At 48.0% G+C, this 20,193-nt stretch overlaps 1 protein-coding gene across 3 annotated transcripts in view; it reads right to left on the minus strand.

Annotated features, from left to right (window-relative positions):
• Positions 1-1,167: 1,167 nt before the first annotated feature.
• Positions 1,168-20,193, minus strand: part of SPATS2 (spermatogenesis associated serine rich 2) — a 157,849-nt gene continuing 138,823 nt past the window's right edge. For 2 of the 3 annotated variants that reach the window (XM_058673511.1, XM_058673512.1), the window contains 5 exons: positions 15,789-15,847; positions 9,684-9,793; positions 5,241-5,343; positions 3,196-3,401; positions 1,168-2,323 (listed from right to left, as the gene is read on the minus strand). In XM_058673511.1, the coding sequence (XP_058529494.1) occupies positions 2,027-2,323; positions 3,196-3,401; positions 5,241-5,343; positions 9,684-9,793; positions 15,789-15,847 (775 nt within the window). In that variant the 3' untranslated portion in view covers positions 1,168-2,026. Of the gene's footprint in view, positions 2,324-3,195; positions 3,402-3,611; positions 3,824-5,240; positions 5,344-9,683; positions 9,794-15,788; positions 15,848-20,193 lie in introns of those variants that run through there. The other variant, XM_058673513.1, reaches the window with a different exon arrangement.

A 20,193-nucleotide genomic window follows, 5' to 3' on the forward strand; every position in this document is an offset into this window, starting at 1 on the left:
ATTGGTCATGGCTGGGTTCATCTTCATGCCTTCCATCTGTGCCCCAGGGTGACCAATGACTTTGTAGTCAGTGGCACCTGTGCCAAACCAATGTATGAGACAGGTGAGTCCCTCTGGGGACCCAACACGGGTTCACAACATCTGCAGGCTGAATCTACAGACCGCGACACAGTGTCCAATGTGGGAGTCGTCGTCTGCGTCACCATGAGGGACAAAGCAGCCACCTGACCACTGAAAGTCTGATGGACCAATTCTGTGCCTAGAGCCCACATTTTTTTGGGAAAAGAAACATTTTCATATACATTTCAATCATGAGATCTTAATTTCAACTTTAAGGCAGTTTTGACTAACACGTGGCTTCCTATCTGTCTAGGAAGTTGAATTCAGTCTTGCCTGGATGGAGGGATGGAATTCATAACCCTTCAAGGTCACCTCCTCAATCAGAATTACTCAGGACATGTGGGAATTTTCCTGACTCCAGCTGGCTTGATGGTGCTGGACAAATCCCCCCAGATGTGACCAGCGCCTTGGAAAATGGCTTCCCCCATACTCCTTGTCCACTGTTTTCTTTACTGAAATGTGTACACGCTCTGTCTTCTCAGTCTGTTCAAACAACCTGAACCCAAGCAGCTCAGCTTCGGCCAGCGCGCTTGTGGAAGCCTGGAGGCAGCTAGGCTCTGCGTGGCTGCCACTTGCAGTTGGCGCTTCAGACTCAGAGAAGTACACGCTGGAGCAAGCTGGCACTGCTGCTATTCATCCCAGCGGCTGAAGGCGGGGGTGGCGTGAGGGGATGGCAACCGAGCCACCTGCTTAATGCAGGAACTCAATTACACGGTTACGATCAGCACGCCTGTCAGGGGCCAGTCAGCGGAGAAGACAGGCGGGCACCCACTGAGCCTCTGGTTGCCTGGAAGAACCTCTGGCAGCTGTGGAGTACTCCTGTGCAAAGTCCCCATTCCCTGTGCGACAGCTCCTTTCTCCCCAGGAAGAGCTGCATGATCTCATCCTGGCCATCACAGTTTAATGTGGTCCGGAAGCTAAGCAGGATGGACAGATGACCTGGGAGTCAGACACCCCAGTTCAACCCAGAACAGGCTGTCCAAGTGATGTCTGCCCACGTGGCTCAAGGAACCCAATCAGGAAATGAAGTCACTTGCTGCTATGAAACACGCTTCTGTAGCTGTTTTTATTTATTCAACTATAAAGACTGATTGCAGCAATTTTTTGATGGGTGACAGATTTAGATGAATCATATTGCTATAAATTTGGTTCAGGATCAGAACAGGATTCAGAAAATGGGGAAAACAAACACATCTCTGAACATTGAAACAGAGAAATACTTCTTTTAAAGTTTAATGAAATGCTACTTTCCCATAGACTGGAACACAGTCTAAGGTACAGGAAACAAGGCTTTGGGCTTCTTGAGGGAACTGCTGGAGCCTGACACCCTGACTGTCAGCCCTCAGGCACATTCTGACACAGAGGCAGATTCTCACACGTCTCCTGCTCACCAACCACGTGGTTCCCTTTTCTGGCTAACCCGGTGCTGGCTCTCATCCCCGGACTGCCTCCCCTGCCCAGAGTGCCATGTGTAGGAAGCCAGCCGGGTACCTGCGGCTTCTGCTTGGGTGGCCGAGGCGACAGGATGAGCTCTGACTGCACCCTGCAGCGGGCTCACTCAGGGGGGCTGCGAGTAAGGCCTCTCTGGACGCCTGGAAGACCTGGTACACCGGGAAGGATGCTGCTCACCTTGGGAGATCTGGTTAACAGTTCCCCCGGATTCCTGGTGGAAATATCAACTGGAATCAATCCATAGCATTGGGAAAGGTCAAAGGAAAAAAACAGCTTCCCCTCCAAAAATGGTAAAGAAGAAACAAGGAGAGAAGAAACCAAAAATACTCAGAATGGCACAAAAAAAGTAGATATGCATAAACTTCTTTTGTTATTAAATCTAACTGTAAATTTTCTAAAGTCCAGTTACAAGCTGAATTGTACGGAGAGGAGAGCGAGGCCAGCTGGAGTTCCCTCAGGAGTTCATGGCTTCAGGATGAGAGGTCCTGGGTTTGCGCTGAGGAAGCCCCTTTTTGAACGGCGGCTTGGGCGTGCCGGGCTCCATGCTGTTCCCTGCAGAGTGAGCCAGGCCCCGTTCGCCAGTGCTTCCTGGTGTCTGGGGAGGAACATTCTGGAACCTGGAGCCAGATGAATACCATGAGCTATTTCTGTAGCGCCCTGCACTGTCATGTCGCCCTTGGCTGGCTGGCTCACTGGACTTGGGGCCTGCTGGCTTGTAGCCTTGTGCTCCTCGCCTAGTCCCTGGTAGTACCTGTGAATAAAAGAACAGTGTTCACGGTGCACTGTACTTGCTCCAGTCCAGTGTTGAGACTAACCGTCGTCTCCTCTCAGACCTGCAGAACTCTGCCAGCCAGCTCAACCCCATTCCCTTGTCTCTCCCGGCCATTCCTGGTTCTTCACAGAGGTTAAGTTCACCTTCTTAGCTGGGCCAGAGAATGGCAAGGAGGACAGATCAGCACTGTCAGACTCCTTCCTCACGTCTGGAGTTGGTCAATGCCAAGCCCCTTGTCGAGACGATCAGCACGCGGGGGGTAGAAGGGACCTTGGTGTGTGCTGCTGCAGTCTGTGGCGCGCAGCTTAGGCCGTACTATCCGACGCTCCTCCCAGCTTCCCCAGACCAGCCAGAAAGCATCAGTCCCGGGGCGTGGTTTCTGCACTCCTAATTCCAGTGTCACCCCAATTCTGAAGAACCCCTGGCAGCACCACCTGTAGCTACTCCGGTGGTTCTTCCTCAGACCAGGGAAAGAAATGATTCCTTTTTCACTTACTAGAGCTAGCTCCCTACCCCACCAAATTACCTTTCTCTTTCCTTAAGCTCTTAGGAGCTGCCACTTTCCACCACCTGCGTGCTCAGCTCCTTGAAGAGGGGTGCACAACTCCCACTGTGACTAATTGCAGGGCAGTGCTACCTACAGACGGAGTGGAACAGCCTGCACTTCTTGGCAACAGGAAGTCTCACCTGGCTGGTGGTTTGGATACATGTACCAAATGCTTTCCCGGGAACTGGCTGGGGGTTGCAGATTCAAAGTAGGAAAGGAGAGGAGGTAATAAACCAAGATACTGGCATTCAAGCCAACCTGGGGCCTCTTCTCTCTAACGTGCTCAGTGTGGAAGCCAAGTTACCTCCCGATGGGGCAGGCAGGGGCGGCCGCTGGAGCTTGCCGTGGCTGCGGGAGGCTCTTCTGGCGCAGGGTTTTTCTTGTTAGCACCTGTAAGGCCAGGATCAGAGGCACAGGTGGAAGCAGCAGCGACAAAAGTGTCACTCAAGGATGTCAGTGTCAGTGAGCTGCACCGGGATCTGGTTGAATAGCTGTTCTTGGGGTGAGACACTGGACAGAAACAAGAGGCAGATGGGGTCACAGGGCAGAACAGTGTGAGGGCTGGGCCTCCCCAGCCTCTCCAGTTCATGGTGAGCAGCATCTTCCCATGCCAGCCATAAACACCCTACAAAACGGGCCCTGGAGGGCTAGCCGCACTGCTGCCTTCCTCCCTGGCTTCCTCTGAACCCCTGCTTTGTAATGGGACTCTGAAGACACAGAAGAGGGACTGGCTTCTGCAGCGGGTCAAGCCTCTGCCTGCAGCACCAGCATCCCAGATGGGCGCTCCACTTGTGATCCAGCTGCCTGCTTCCGGCCTGGGAAAGCAGCAGAGGACGGCCAAAGTGCTTGGTCCCCTGTGCCTAAGTTGGGGAGCCAGGCGAAGCTCCTGGTTCCTGCCTCTAGCCTGGCCTGGCGGTGGCTGCTGCAACCATCTCGGGAGTGAAACAGCAGAAGAAGCTCTCTCTCTGTCACTTTGGGTTTCAAAATAAATCAGTAACTCCCTAAGAGAAGAAAAACAGGAAAACAGAGTAAGATGGAAGTGACCCATCCGCCCTCCCCCTCACTGACTCATGACTTTCTTGGCATATCCTACCAGTACCTAAGCCCCTGGTTACGGTGCTAGCTGACTAAGCCTGGGAACAATACCAGGAGCCATATGTTCTGTTTCCTATGCAAGGAACAGTCTAAAGGACAGGCTTGGAAAGGAAGAAAACGGTGAATAAATCAAATTTCAAATCCCTTTCAAAAATCTGAATGATGCAAGGTGTAAATAATCAAGACTAAATATGAGCATAACTGCTCTTAACAACAAACATGTGTCCTGCCAAATTCTTTGCAAAAATAATCTCCAAATTAAAAGCATCAACATAACTGAAAGTATTACTTTCAGAATTCAGTGTTTTAAAGCTACACTCCCCAGGTCTTCTTGGCGTTCAGCTGCGCTGATGCGTTCCCAGCTGCCAACACAGAGGCAGACTGCAGGAGCCGGGCTCAGGGGCTTGCCCTAGTCACTGCAAACTCTCACCTTGTAGGAGCTGCACTGCGACCTGTCAATGCTTTTTTTCCCTTTCTTTTAAAAAAGATTTATTTCTCTTATTTGAAAGGTAGAATCAGAGAGAAGGGGAGATCTTCCACCTGCTGGCTCACTCCCCAAATGGCTACAACGGATGGTGCCGGGCTGGTCTGAAGCCAGGAGCCAGGAACTTCTTTCAGGTCTCCCATGTGGGTGCAGGGGTCTAGGCACTTGGGTTGTCCTCTGCTGCTTTCCCAGGCCACAAGCAGGGAGTGGAACTGGAAGTAGACCGACTGGGACTTGAACCAGTGCCCGTAGGGGATGCCAGCATCATAGGCCGAGCCTTGACCTGCTTCTCCAGACCTGCTTGTATCTTTGGAGAGGCAGAGAGCTCCCGTCTGCTTCATTTGCTTCCCAAATGCCAGAGCCAGGAGCTCGGCAGTCCACCTAGGCTTCCCCCTGGGGAGGCAGGGAGCCAGTGACCTGAACCTTTACAGCCGCCTTTCAGGGTGCACATTGGGAAGCTGGACTGGAAGCAGAGTGGGGCCCCGAGGCTGGCACTCCAACGCGTCAGGCAGGTGTCCCGTGTGGGAGCCCAAACACACCGCTCCCTCCATTTCAGAGACAGTAAACTGAGCTTCCAGGAGGTCAGTGTAGAGGCAAGGGCTCAGGTCTGTAACCTCAGCAGACACTGGGAAGCAGAGCACCTGTGAGGGAACTCCTCACCAGGGCTCCCTCAAGAACCCCCGGGGAGCCACTTTTCAGGAAAGAAGCCGAACAACCACAGGGAAGGGCCCGTCAGTCCACAGGTCTCCACTGCCCACAACCTCACTCACCTTGTCCGAACGAATCAATGCTCTTCTTCAGCGTCTCCACATCACAGGTGAAGCGAGCCACTCGCCCCAGATCCTCGTCGTATTTGCGTTCACTAACAAAGTGCTGGGGAGGGGAAGAAAGGCCTTCGGTCAGACAACGACACAGCAAACCTGTGACTCTTACTAGACATAGACGAAGCACATTTTCTTTTTAAAGATGTATTCTTTTATTTGAAAGGCAGTGAGAGTGAGAGAGAGAGAGAGAGAGAGAGAGGGAAAGAGAGAGAGAGAGACATAGCTGTTCACTGGCTCATTCCCTAAATGGCTGTAATGACCACTGGAACCCAGAACTGTGCAGATTTCATTTAAAAGAAAGTGACACAGACTGAAAAGGAAACACACACACAGAGAATATCTAAGACACACACACACACACACACACACACACACACAAATATCTTCCATTCACTGATTCACCTCTCAAACAGCCAAACAGCTGCAATGGCCAGGGCTGAGCTGGGTCAAGGTCAGCAACCTGGGTGTGGGTGTGCCATGTGGACAGTAGGGCCCAGGCACTCGGGCCATCCTCTGCTGGTCTTCCTAGGAGCATCAGCAGGAACTGGGTTTGAAGTAGAACAGCTGGGACTCAGATGGACTCTCTGAGATGCCAGTATTGCAGAGGGTGCCTTAACCTGATGTGCCACAATAACAGCCATTTTTTTCCTTCTTAATTTGGCCCAGTGCAATGGCCTAGTGGCTAAATCCTTGCCCTGCATGCACTGAGATCACATATGGGCACAGATTCATGTCCCGGGAGCTCCAATTCCCACCCAGCTCCCTGCTTGTGGCCTGGGAAAGCAGTGGAGGATGGCCCAAAGCCTTGGGACCCTGCAACCGCATGGGAGACCCAGGAAAAGCTCCTGGCTTCAGATTGGCTCAGCTCTGGCCACTGAGGCACTTGGGGAGTGAACAGTGAGTGGAAATCTTTCTGTTTCTCCTGTCTAAAAAAAAAAAAAAAACCTGCCTTCTCAATAAAAATAAGTGAATCTTAAAAAAAGTATTATTAATTTACTTAGCTGAAAGGCCAAGTGAGAATGAGAGACAGGGGGAGAGAGTTTTGATTTGCTAGTTCATTTCTCAAATAGCTACAACAACTTGGTCTGGGCTGGGCTGAAACTAGGAACTGGAATTCCACCCGGGTTGTCATGCACATGGGTGGCAGCCGTGGATGGCAGCCGGGCTGCTGTGTACACAGACGGTAGCCGGGTTGCTGTGTACATGGATGGCAGCTGGGCCGCTGTGTACATGGACGGCAGCTGGGCCGCTGTGTACACGGATGGTAGCTGGGCTGCTGTGTACACGGATGGTAGCTGGGCTGCTGTGTACACGGATGGTAGCCGGGTTGCTGTGTACATGGACGGCAGCTGGGCCATCCGTGCACACGGACGGCAGCCAGGCCGCTGTGTACACGGATGGCAGCCGGGCCACGGTGTACACGGATGGTAGCCAGGCCATCATGCATACGGGTGGCATCTGAGCCATCATGCACAGCTTTTCGAGCTATATTAGCAGGAGCTGCATGGGACGTGGAGCAGCCAGGACTTGATTCGAAAGTCCGACATGGGGTTCTGGCATTACAAGCAGCAACGTAGCCTGCTGACCTGCATTGTCTGCCTCCGGAATGATTTTCAACTGTTCTCCTTCTACTGCTCCCAACTTTACTAAATTGCGATCATATTACCAACACTGGGTAACTGAACAAATTCCCTTATTTTCCCAGGGTGCAAAGACAAGTCTGAGAGTTTTCTTAAATGCTACATTACAGTCGAAGAAGGGAAAGGGGGAAAAAGATTTATAGCTGCAGTCACCTTTCCACTCCTGGCTGTCCTTGACACTGCTCATTCATCTGGAAGGCAAGGAGACAGAGAGCACACCCTCCACTCCACTCTCCAAATGCCTACAGCAGCCGGGCCTGGCACAGGGGCAGCTGGGAGCCGAGAAAACACACCCCAGGACCCAAGCGCCTGAGCCCTCACTGTTGATGGTCTACAATAGCAGGAAGAGCGAGTCAGGATTCAACCCCAGGAGGAGGGCAGCGTCTCATTCTAAGCTGGTAGGCTGAACACCTTGCCCCTCTCACCCCGCTCCATCTTACACACAAGCAGGGGCAATGGAAATGTCCAAAAGCTTGCAGAAGGACCTCATCAAGACATTGTGACACTTGACAGGAGGGATTTCCTTAGGAAACTCCCGCTGACTCTGCATCAGACAGGATTTCTTAGTCCTGTAAAGAGGCATAGCTCAACAACTTCGTAAATGAGGAGAGATTATCCTGCATGTAGTTTCATCTTTAAAGCAGATGGAACTGAGAAGCAATCAACCTAATCTTGGGTCAAAAACTACCCTACAGAAACTAGGGAATATCCTATAGAACACCCTACAGAATACCCTATGGAAACATCAGGAATAGAGTTGGGGGGGGTGGCTACCTCAGTTAACACAGCCTGGAATAATTTTATTTCAGATGAAAAGGAAGTGGAAATGAAATGTTAATCCTCTAGAATTTGGAAGAGCTGCTTCTTAAGGCAGGCCTCGGAACAGGAGGTGGTCTGCTCCCAGCCCGAGCACACCCGAATCCACCAGATGCACCCAGAAGTGCCGAGAGGGAAAGCAGAGAAAAGCCACCTGTGCACCTCCAAGTCCTGACGCTTCAGAGCAGCCTGAAGCTCAGGAAAGCACACGGACTCCTGCCACGGCCTTCGGAGATGAATTCTCAAACACATTCTACGGTTCTTGAGCCAAAGACATAAAAGCAATGGTGGAAATAAGATGATGTGGAAGTAAGGCATTTAAGCTGCACAGTCCCCACTGAAGTACACCGAAAACACGGGGAGAAACAGATCCTTAGTCAGCCTACATAAATACTTCCAGCAGCTTTTCAGCCACGTGGGCAGGGGAACAGATGAAGCCACTGAGAGCCAGAATTCTCTTCTCATTCCTAAGGGTTTCCGGCTTCTCGTAGATGGCTGAATGAGACTGGCTGGCTTCAATGCAGGGAAGGGTATCTATAACATTCAGTAATAAAAAGAAAACCGTAATTTAACATCTGCATCATTTGGCTGTTTTACCCCCAGTCTGATGGGGAGAAGTGATAGGTTTCTGTTAGACACTGGGTCCTTGCAAGGTGCCAGGTGATGAGTTTCCACACTGTCAGCCTCTAGAGCAGGTGTCCCTCTCACACATGGCAATACTGCTGCTGTGCTCAGAAAGGGCAGGTTAGCAGCTCAGCGGCAAAGAAGGCCAACTCTCCTTGTTCACACAGCTTGTAGCTCATACAGTTATTTAGAACAACTTTGTCCACAATCACCCAAAACATGCCAACCTGTCTTGCACTCACACAGCTGGACTCACAAACACTGTTCTTTAGGTGTATGGATGTCAAACTCAGGTGATCTTTGTAAACAGGCTGTACTATAGTTAGCTCAAATTGCTTTCTTCTTCTCTATAAAATCAGAATAGAACAACCACGACTTCTTGTGGTAGGCTCTGATGGAGACGGTAGTTGTTCCATTGTGAACCCGGATGTCATGGGTAACACAGATGGGTCAAATGCACCCGAAATGGTGACCATGTTAGGAGAGCATGGAAGTGAGGCAGTGGTCAGAGGCGCCAACACACAAGGGCCTGGACTGACACTGCACCAAAGCAGGAGGAGCGGACAGGCGCGAAGCATGAGCCGCGACTCTCCAAAACAACGGGAGGGCTGGGATGGCCGCGGCAGGGAGGACGAGCCAGGCCTGCTGCGAAGCCACAGCAGCAGCACCGGCTCATGCAGGGTTCTAAAGGCAGTGCTGAGGACTACACTACGCTTGACATGGGTACTACACACTGAGGGCTAGGGAGGCTGGGTGCGAGCTCCACTCCCTGCTGCTCCAGCTGTGGTCCAGCTCCCTGAAAGCAGAGGAGGACGGCCCCAAGCACCTGAGCCCCTGCCACCCAGGCGTTAGATCAGATGAAGCTCTGTACTCCGGGGCTTAGCTTGGCCCGGACCCAGCCTCTGCAGGCACTGGGAGAGTGAATCAGTAAATGGAAGATGTCGCTCGCTCTCTCTGTAACTTTGCCTTTCAAATAAAATAAATAAATCTTAGAGAGAGAGAGAGAGAGAGAGAGAGAGAGAGAGAGAGAGAGAGAGAGGCTGTTACATGAGTGCAAGCACAACATCCTTCATGGCAATGATAAACAGGGTCCAGGGGCCAAGGTCCACCGACAGATCTAATGTGGGAAATGGACAAACTGTCTAAGGTTTCCAGCTTAGAGAGACTGAGACAACAGTAGCACTTACTGAGGAAGGGAGCCTGGAAGCGGTCATGAGTTCACTCTGTTTGATGTGGGCATGAATTATGGAGATTTATTACGCTGGCCCTTGAGAGCAAGAAGAAAGGCAGAAAGGAGAAGAAGTTTTACCTTGATATCAGCTCTGAGCTCAACCAGCTGCTCTTCTGACATTCGAACAGCCACATCAGTCATCTTTTTCAGAAGTTCTGCCTTCTTTTGTCGACTGAGCAAAATTTCCACTGGAGAGGAAAAGCTGTTGTCAAATAGGATGAAGGAGAACGAGTCCCAGAAGCCATGTGTCACGTATCTGGACAGCCACCACCCTTCCAGAAAGAAACACCCAAGGTCCAAGTCCCACCTTCTGAAGGATCTCCGAAGACACAGAAACTCATATATCACTCAGTATTTCTCCTTTTCACAGTCAAAAGAAATTTTTTTTATCATGAATATAAATTAAAACAAATATGCACACATGGTAAAAAAGAAACTTCATCAAGAGCAGATGTGTATAAATCAAGAAACAAAAGTAGATCTCTAACGGCTGATTTTGTGGTTTTTCTCACAAAGGAAACCACTGTTGGTCATTTCTTACTTATATTTCAAAATATTTCAATGTGAACAGAACACGCTTATCTTTCCTTTTTGCCCTCTTCGCAAACTGAAGTGTATAATAAATAAATAAAAAAACAAAGTCTCTCCTTGATCTTAGCTCTTTCTACTTAATAACTAGATTACCTCCGTTCCATCCAATAACCACCCAGTATTTTGCTCTGTGTTTAGATGCTGCAAACTGTTAAGAAACACCTTCTGGCATCTACTTGATGCATAACCCAGCTATGGTCATGGCTGACACCAGAAAGCAACTCTTAGAGAAGAGAGCTTCAACTACCGTGAATAATGGGCAAGGAAAGCTATCCCAGGGGGCAGGACGAGGGACTGTCGAACAGCTACAGAACATTCCCCAGCACCAGAGCAGAGACCCCAGTTCCTGATGGAAGTTCTGAAACCGCTGAGGAGACCTGGCCTTTCTGCCCAAAACTCCCCAACTAGATGAGACTTGAAGGGACTGCCAGTGAGGCGAGAATGTGCTCGGTTGGCAGAGTGTGTGATGTCAGGTGGCTGAAGGGGTCAACTGACTCTTCCTTCTTCCCCGTTTCAGATAGATACCAGAGTCCACTGTGGGGTCCCAATGTGCTTCGGTAAAAATCTACATTTCCTGGCTTTGCTCCAGATGACATGACTACGTGAGAAGGTTTGGTCACCGAGATCTAGGCAGAACTCGCACTGCAGGGTTGATGGCAGGAGTCTCTCATCTGTTGGCAGGTAACATTTCGCTGTTTCCTGCTCAGATGTTACCTTCCGACTGAGTACACTCCAAGTATGACTGGGCACATGCACAGAACAGCCTGGGTTCCTAACATTATCTCAGAGGTGCCCGGCCAGCCCCACATTGCTCACCTCTGGACTTTGCATGTAGTGAAATTCATCTATAGGTCACCCTCAGAATCCTTAATGCATGAAGAAATCAGCAGAATTTGTGTTAGAAAAAAATAAGAAGTTTTTAGAGTGCTCCCTCAGTAGGTATTCAGAGAAGCCCACGTTTTAGCAAACCTACTTTGCCCAAATGCCATAAGCCACCCAAGGGCTGCCCAGACCCATGCCGGGCCAATCAATCAGACCAGTTACTCAAGCTGGAGACATACCTACGCAAGTTCCTAACACCAAGTCCCCTTAGTACCAACGTCTAGTGGCCTAGCTCCCACCAGGAAACCAACCTGCCATTCAAAGTTCATTCTATTTCAGTTCTAGCACTATGAAGACCCAGTGACAAAATTACGGATTTTAAATCAGGTAACTCTGAGGACCAAATCTCATGATACTGGATGATACAAGTCAATATTTTCCTAAAGAACAAGTTTCTTTATTTACGAAATAAAAAAAACAGGAACGTTTAACTAACTAAAAGAATTGATATGAAAATCATGTATGAATGTGTGTGAAAAAATTCTGAACTGTCAAGTACTCAACATGTAAATTATTTCATAAAATTATAATGTCTAAAAAGAAAAAGGGTATATTTTAATTTGATAATATACGCTTTCCATGAATTGACAACTGATTAAAATCAGGCAAAAGGGTTCACTGTATTAGTCTATCTGAAATCTTTCTTCTAGAAAGTTCCTTCTTAGAAGGCAGCCAGTTTACCGGCTTTATCTGGACCTTCATCTTCAAAACAGAAACACTGTGTATCCACAGAGCTCAAACTGTCAAAGCACACTGCTCATCGCAAAGGGAATCTCCCAGGATCTCAGCCACACGCCTAACATTTCAGTTCCAACAGACAAGACTCAATCCAGGCAGTGCTTCCCGGCTGCCTCTTCTGGCCCTCGACCACAGTTACAAATAACGTAATCCTGGGTAAGCACCTCGACTTTGTCCAACATGTTCTTTCTTAAAATTTTACTTCCTTTTTATTGGAAAGATAGATTTATAGAGAGAAGGAGAGACAGAGAGGAAGATCTTCCATCTGCTGTTTCACTCCCTGGGTGGCCGCTACTGGACCAAGCTGAGCTGATCCAAAGATAGGAGCCCGGAGCTTCTTCCGGGTCTCCCACATGGGTACAGGGTCTCCAGTCCTTGGGCTGTCCTTGACTGCTTTCCCAGGCTATCGTATTGGGCTCTTGCCCAACATTTCTATTCTTACTAATCTGAGAGTGTATTCAAAGCAACAACTTTCCCAATTACAAACCTAGCACTATGAATGTATGAAGGAAAAAACCCACCACTGAGAAGCCCCAAATCATTTCACTCTAAAAGCTGTGGCTGGAATTCCCTTTTTTTTTTTATGTAAGGTGAGTATCTCAACCTAATTCTTAAAAGAACAAAAACGAAAAGGCCTTCCATACAAATCCCTACAAATGACTCAAATTAGTCTCTTCCTCTAGAGCTTTCTAGGAACCTCATCACAGTATCCTGAATCCTCACACTTCCCTTACCCACTGACCACTGACCACTGACCCTGAGTGAAGACTGTCCACACAGGGTGAGACACAGTTCTGAGATAGGTTGCGGCAGATCACACGCCCTGGGGAAACCTCCTCTACTTGTGTTCCAAATAGAAAAAAAAAATCCTAATGGAATTACTGAATCATTTGAGGCAAAAGGGTTGACACTATTGTGGCAGACACCATGTGATACAATGAATTTTACCTTCAAATCCACTTGGAAATTAATTTTAAAAATCTTTATTCAAAAGAAGAAAAGATTTCCTCTTTTTAAGATTTATTTATTTTACTTGAAAGTCAGAGTTACATAGAGAGGGAGAGACAGAGATATCTTCCATGCACTGGTTCATTCCCCAAATGGCTGTAATGGCCAGAGCTGGGCTAATCCAGAGCTGGAAGCCAGGAGCTTCCTCTGGGTCTCCCATGTCTGTGCATGGGCCCAAGGCCTTGAGCCATCCTGTACTGCCTTCTCAAGTCGCAAGCAGGAAGCGGGACTGGAAGCAGAGTACCTAGGACTCAAACTGGTACCCTTATTGGATGTTGGCACCACGGATGAAGGATTAGCCTACTACACCATGTCACCAGCCCCGAGAAAGCTCCTCTGCTCCCTGGCTCACTCCCCAGGTTCCCTCGACAGTGCGGCTAGGCCAGATCTCTCACATGGGTGGCAGGGATCCAGCTACCTGCTGCCTCCTGGGGTATGCGCCAGCAAGAAGCTAGAATTGGAAGCAGAGCCAGTGCTTAACCCAGAGATTCCAAAAAGGGCTGTGGGCTAAACAAGTGATACCTAGATCACTGAATCTAATAACTGTCCCTGGAGGGCCCGGCGGCGTGGTCTAGCGGCTAAAGTCCTCGCCTTGAAAGCCCCGGGATCCCATATGGGCGCCGGTTCTAATCCCGGCAGCTCCACTTCCCATCCAGCTCCCTGCTTGTGGCCTGGGAAAGCAGTTGAGGACGGCCCAAAGCTTTGGGACACTGCACCCGCGTGGGAGACCCGGAGGAGGTTCCAGGTTCCCGGCTTCGGACTGGCGCGCATCGGCCCGTTGCGGCTCACTTGGGGAGTGAAACATCGGACGGAAGATCTTCCTCTCTGTCTCTCCTCCTCTGTGTATATCTGGCTGTAATAAAATGAATAAATCTTTAAAAAAAAAAAAAAAAAAATAACTGTCCCTGGAAACGCTTGTAAAAACTGGCTTCTGCCACAGCCGTGGACAATGGCCTAGGGTGCATCATACCTAGGCAAGTGTTACACTGTTGGGAGAAAAGCAACTAGTAGCTGGTAAGCATCCTGGCCTGGTTAATGCCAGGAATCTGTGTTAACTATACCAATGTGCCAGCACCGTAGCCTAGCCTATTTGTTTTTTTTTTTCTTCTAAAGATACACTGTGTGTGGTGGGGTGCTGGGTCTGTGAGCCCCGGGGTCGGGGGATCCAGTGGGGCCTGTGTCCTAGGCCTGCCTGCGAGGTGGGTGCTGGGTCTGTGAGCCCCAGGGACAGGGGTCCGGTGGAGCCCAGGTCACCTGGCCTGGATCTTGAGGCCCACCTGTGTGCAGTGGGTGAAAGGTCTGGAGGGGCACTCTCCTCAGAGGAAAAGATGGAGCAGTGGATGGCACGCTCAGATGGCAGTCCGTTGGGGCCTCCAGACGATATCTGCTACCACGGCAGAGAAAGAAGGACCAAACAAATTGGACAACTACCCCAGCCAAGCAATGACAGCAAATATCTGGGCGAATGGAAACGCTAAGGTTAATTACGTCAACCAGTGGACACTGGAAGGATTTTCTCATCCTTGGATTGGCTAGATAAGACAGCATTTCAGAACTAGTGAAACCACTTAAGCAGAACCCTTGGTACATGCCCCACATCTGGGAAGCTGGGTTGATATCGAGTGGCCATTCTCCATCCCTGGATACTGGGATGGTTGGGAGATTGGGTGAGGCTTCTCCTGATGCAACAAAAAGAAAATTTGGAAATAACTGTCTCACCCACTTTCCCCTAACCCTCCATCCTTCCCACCCTGTTCAACTATGTAAACATCATCAAAAAAAAAAAAAAAAACAACAAAAAAAAACAGGGCCCAGCACAGTAGCCTAATAGCTAAAGTCTTGTTCTTGCATGCACTGGGATCCCATATGGGCGCCGGTTCTAATCCTGGCAGCTCTGCTTCCCATCCAGCTCCCTGCTTGTGGCCTGGGAAAGCAGTCAAGGACAGCCCAAAGCCTTGGGACCCTGCACCAGCGTGGGAGACCTAGAAGTTTCCTGGCTCCTGGCTTCGGATCGGCGCAGGACCAGCTGTTGCAATCACTTTGGGAGTGAATCATCGGACGGAAGAGTTTCTTCTTTGTCTCTCCTCCTCTCCGTATCTGCCTTTCCAACAAACAAACAAACAAACCTTAAAAACAAAAACAAAAGCTTGCCTTTTTGTGACCGGTATGGTGGTGTTACAGACTAATCGGCAACCTATGGCACTGCATCCCAGACGGGCACTGATTCATGTCCTGGATGCTCTACTTCCAATCCAACTCCCTGCCTCCACACTGGGACAGCAGCAGAGCAGGGCTCCAACCCTTGGCCCCTGCACCCACATGGGAAACCCAGAAAGAAACCCCAGGCTCCTGGCTTAGGATTGGCTTGGCTTCATCTGTTGTTGTCATTTGGGGAGCAAACTAGTGAATGGAAGATCTCTCTCTCTCTGTAATTCTGACTTTCAAGTAAAATAAGTAAATACTTTTAAAAATACCTTCTGCACTTGATCTTAGCAAAAAGGCATAGAAGCGATTAAAAAAATATACATCTTCTGTTAAAAAAAAAACCTGGCTTATATACTCATTATGCCTGAAAGGTTTCACAAGCCAGTGCAGTATAACTGTGCAATATTTTCTAAATATATAAAACCTTAAGTGGCATTTATATTGCACTTCTGCTAAGAGATACCTAAAGTTAATGTAGGTAATAACTTTAATTAAAGATTCCACAGGAGGAAGCTTTGAGCAGTTACGATGTTTTCATCCCTGCATGGTACTTGGTTCCTCGACAGCTTCCTGCTAACAGGCCTTGGGTGGCCAGGTCCTTGGGGCCCACGGGAGAGACAGGGATGGAGGTCGTGGTTCCTGGCTTCTTGCGAGCGTTTGAGGAGTAAGCTCATAGGTGCGAGCTCTTGGTTTTTGTCTTTATTTCGATTTCCCTCTCAAATAAATACGAATTACAAAATAAAGGATGGATCATCTTACTTGCTTCAGCTTTCACTTTGTCCATTTCAGCAAGCAATGCCACTTCCCGATCCATTAAACTAGGAAAAGATGACAAAGGGAAAAAAGGTTTGGTTAGAAACTCAAACACAGAAACAGTAGGTTATTAACAGTAGAGAACGTTGGGTGATTTTGTTCCCTGGAAGCTTACTACAGAGAAACACCGGGTGGGCCACGTAAACGTGCCAATGACTCCCATTCCCTAAAGACCATTTGAAAGATTTCCAATAAAACAAACTTATATTACAGCAGAAAACCAAAGAGCTCAGGATCAGCAGATGGCAGTAGCAAGCTATACAAAACATTTCTTAGTAAATTACTCTAAAGCAAAAGTTGTGTGTAGAATACTTATTTTCACATAGGCACTCAGATAGCTTTTATATTTAAGGTTTATAAAATTCAAAAACCCTTCTTCCAAAAAGGCGTTGCTGGGTAACATCCCTGCTGAGACACAGGAAATCTATTCGTAACTAGGGTTTGTGTGCTGTCAACAGCTTAGCCCGGCTGTGCCCAGCCCACTGGCACCTTAGTCCTCAGAGGGCAGGGCACTCAGAAGACACCAGGCTGCTGGAGCCTGTCAACACTTAACAGTCAATCAGGAAGAACAGGATTTTTTCCAGTGCAAATACAAATGGTTTTTAGGCACAGGAAGTTTCCCACGTCCCATGACCTCACAAAAGAGAGCATGGACTTCCTTAGAAGCCCAGGGAAATAGAAGGGCTGGTGTTGTGGCACAGTCGTCAGCCCCACACCCCCTGAGCGAGCGTCCATCAGTGTCCAGGCTCCATGCTTCCCATCGGCTTTCTGCTAATGCTCCTGGAAGCAGCAGCATGACATGCATGTGGGAGCCCACGACAGAGTTCCTGCACCCTGGATGTGGTCTGGCCCAGACCTGGCTGGAGCAGGCGTTTGGGAAATAAACTAGAAGATGGAGGATCTCTCTCTTGCTCTTCCAAGTAATAAGTAAATAAAAAATAAAACAAATCTTTAAAAATATTTAAGGCAAAAAAAAGTTACCTCAGTACACGATTTCTGGATGTAAACAGTTTTACCACCACATCGTTTTGGTTGTGGCCAATATCAAATATGGTACATATATACACACAAACATGCAGATACTTAAAATTTTAAACATCTGCAGGAACATGAACTGTTCCACCTCTTCAACTTTGGAGTTCACTGTGATTTCTCCCTTTGAATGGGAATATAACTACAGTGCTAATCAATACAAGTTTTGTTTTTGTTTCCAGTTGTAAAAGGAAGCAATCACACCTACACAAATTCAATTTAGCACAGTGTGTAGTGACATTATAATAACACAGTTAAGATGAAGCTCTAGGGGCCTAGCATGGTGGCCTAGCAGCTAAAGTCCTTGCCTTGAACGCACCAAGATCCCATATGGGTGCCGGTTCTAACCCCGGCAGTTCCACTTCCCATCCAGCTCCCTGCTTGTGGCCTGGGAAAGCAGTCGAGGACGGCCCAATGCTTTGGGACCCTGCACCCGTGTGGGAGACCTGGAAGAGGTTCCTGGTTCCTGGCTTCAGATCGACACAGAACCGGCCGTTGCGGCTCACTTGGGGAGTGAATCATCGGATGGAAGATCTTCCTCTCTGTCTCTCCTCCTCTCTGTATATCTGACTTAGTAATAAAAATAAATAAATCTTAAAAAAAAAGATGAAGCTTTAGTTTGAGACATGCAAAAATGTACTAGGCAGAATCATTTCTGCAAGAAGAATCTCCTTTACAGGGAGGTGCCAGCGAATGCAGGCTTGACAGCAGTTACCCATGATGTTAACAGAATTCTAACTAAACAGTAACCCAAAAGCACCCGGCTGGTGAGAAGACACAAGTACTGTGGGGCAGTAACACTTCGCTAAAGAAGCATTTCCCAAACCTTGGCAAGATTTTGCTCCAAGGACTCTAGCAGCATTTGAAACACCTAAAAGGTAAAGTAAAAGCACAACGGAGCCAGGAGCTGCGGCCTGTAGCCTGGCTCCCCTCTGCTGCCGGCCTGCAGCCTGGCTCCCCTCTGCTGCCGGCCTGCAGCCTGGCCTCCCCTCTGCTGCCTGAGAGGCGCTTTAAGATGCAGACACTGCTCCCAGCAGGTAACCAATTCTGTCTCTCACAAAGCTTGTAAAATATTTATTGAAACACTTGAGCACATAAGTAAGCTTTTCAAGCTAACAATCTCTATTACAAAAAATGAATGACATATCTAGCATAGAAATAATGTTTTCTACCAACACAATCGATTTTTTGTAGCAATATGATACCACCCCCCATAAGAACCATGTAAATAAGCTTTGCTTCTTGATTAACTCACTGATGATCACACACACACACACAAAAATTCAGAGGGCAGTGCATGGATAAGAATGCGACTCCTCCATTTAAAAAAGCTAGCTTGTATTTTCATGCCAAGATGATGAGGCGTGCGCTGTGGCTCGTGTCTGTGTGTGTCCGGCTGCCTCTCCTGAGCACATCAAGAAGGTCCCGCGGGGCTCGGCTCACCAGGGGAACCTGCTCAACGGAGGCTGTGCGCACACTTTGTCTACAAGCTCAGCCAACATCTGTATTTTTTCCTTAAAATGTTTAAGACTTTAAAATATTAAAATGAATAGATGTTAAGTAATAATAATAATAAAGGTACCTCATAGTGTGGCGTTATGCGGCTTATAATGACCATAGAGGAATGGCATATTTTTAGGTTGTTCATGCTAAACAAAGCATTTATGAGCGATACATGTCTGCAGCTTCTAAACGAGCCCATCAACACACACACACACACACACACACACACACACACACACAGAGAGAAATTACGCTGCTCACTTTGCTATCAACTTTCCTGTGTTCTTGAAAATGGTTACAATAAAAAGGAAAATGTGTGTATCACAAAATAAATGGACGAAGTGTTAAGGTTAAAAAAGGAAAACTTGATCAGGTATAACAGCAGAAGCATTTCCAGCAATTGAAAACAGTAATTTTTATAACACATCTTTCTAATAACAAACTTAAGCTAAAGTTTTCCATCTTTTCCTAAGCTAGCTGATGCTTCCAGGATATACTGCGGCTAAGAGGTTCAAAAGCACCTATGATTTGAGGCAACGGCTTTTGTTTCATTTTAGATTTATTTTTAATTGAAAGACAAATTTACAGATAGGAGAGACAGAGTGAGCGAGCTATCCACAGCAGCTGGAGCTGAGCCAATCCAAAGCCAGGAGCCAGGAGCTGCTTCTGGGTATCCAGGTGAGTGCCTAAGGGCTTGAGCCGTCCTCCAGTGGTTTTCTCAGGCCATAAGCAGGGTGCTGGATCAGAAGTGGAGCCAAAACAAGCGCCCATATGGCACTGCCAAGTTGCAGGTGGAGGGTGAGCTTGCTAGGCTACTTTACCAGCCTCTGAGGCAAAGGTTTTAAGGTCATAACTGTAAGCGAGGGGTCCTCTCAGAGAATGGTGACTCTGTCAGCTTCACTCACCCCAAAACTTGCGGACAGCAAGCCTCTGTCAAGTCGTCTCTGAGTGGAGGTGTGCAATAGTAAGCAGTTGTTATACTAATTCAGGAACTGCTAATGACATTTGCCACATGCTGCTGGAATTCTGCTCAGAAAGACACTGGGTCACTGAAGCCTGGCCTTGTTCAATGAAGGGAATTTGCATCTATTTTATTCAATCATGAAAGAAGTTCGCACGACTGACCATGTTCTTAAGAACCGAGGCTGGTGGCTGAATGTCAGCGCCTCCGTCCCTCTGCACCTGGACTCTGCAGTCCTCACTCCTGCTCGGCTTAGTAAAAGCTTTTGCAGGATGTGGCTGACAGAGGAGCTGCTCCTACAGCTTCACCATAACGCCCTCAACACATCCTGTGCCCCTCATTTGAAGCAAATCTTTTAATTAATATGTTTAACATGAAGTTATTGATTCTAGTACTTGCCTTCCAGTAATTTCTTGCAAAAAAATTTTAAGTTATTGTTTATGTATATTTGTTGCACTAAAATAATAAATGAAAGCCTAGCTCTGGCAATTCCACAGTCAATATTTCAATGGATAGAACTAAGCCACTCAATGATAGTCTTAGGAAACATTTGTACTTGATTTTATTCACTTAAAACCTAAAATCTATCAATTTTAATTCCATTAACCAATCAAAGCAGAAATTTGAGCAAAGGCAAAGCAAATGCCTTTTTTTCCCTTTGAAAATATTGTTCTCTTCCCATTTAAAAGGCCAATGGTTTTTTCAGCAGATAATTAATACTTTTGATTGTATGAAATTCCAGGCTCCCAGCACTGATCCTGCTAGCATTCTACATACTCACCAGGGATCAGGCAGCAGCCAGACCCCCACTGTAAGCTGACTAACAGGGACACACTGAACTCACAGAACCAGCTT

This window comes from Ochotona princeps, chromosome 15 (assembly GCF_030435755.1).
Source record: "Ochotona princeps isolate mOchPri1 chromosome 15, mOchPri1.hap1, whole genome shotgun sequence".
Lineage (NCBI taxonomy): Eukaryota > Metazoa > Chordata > Mammalia > Lagomorpha > Ochotonidae > Ochotona > Ochotona princeps.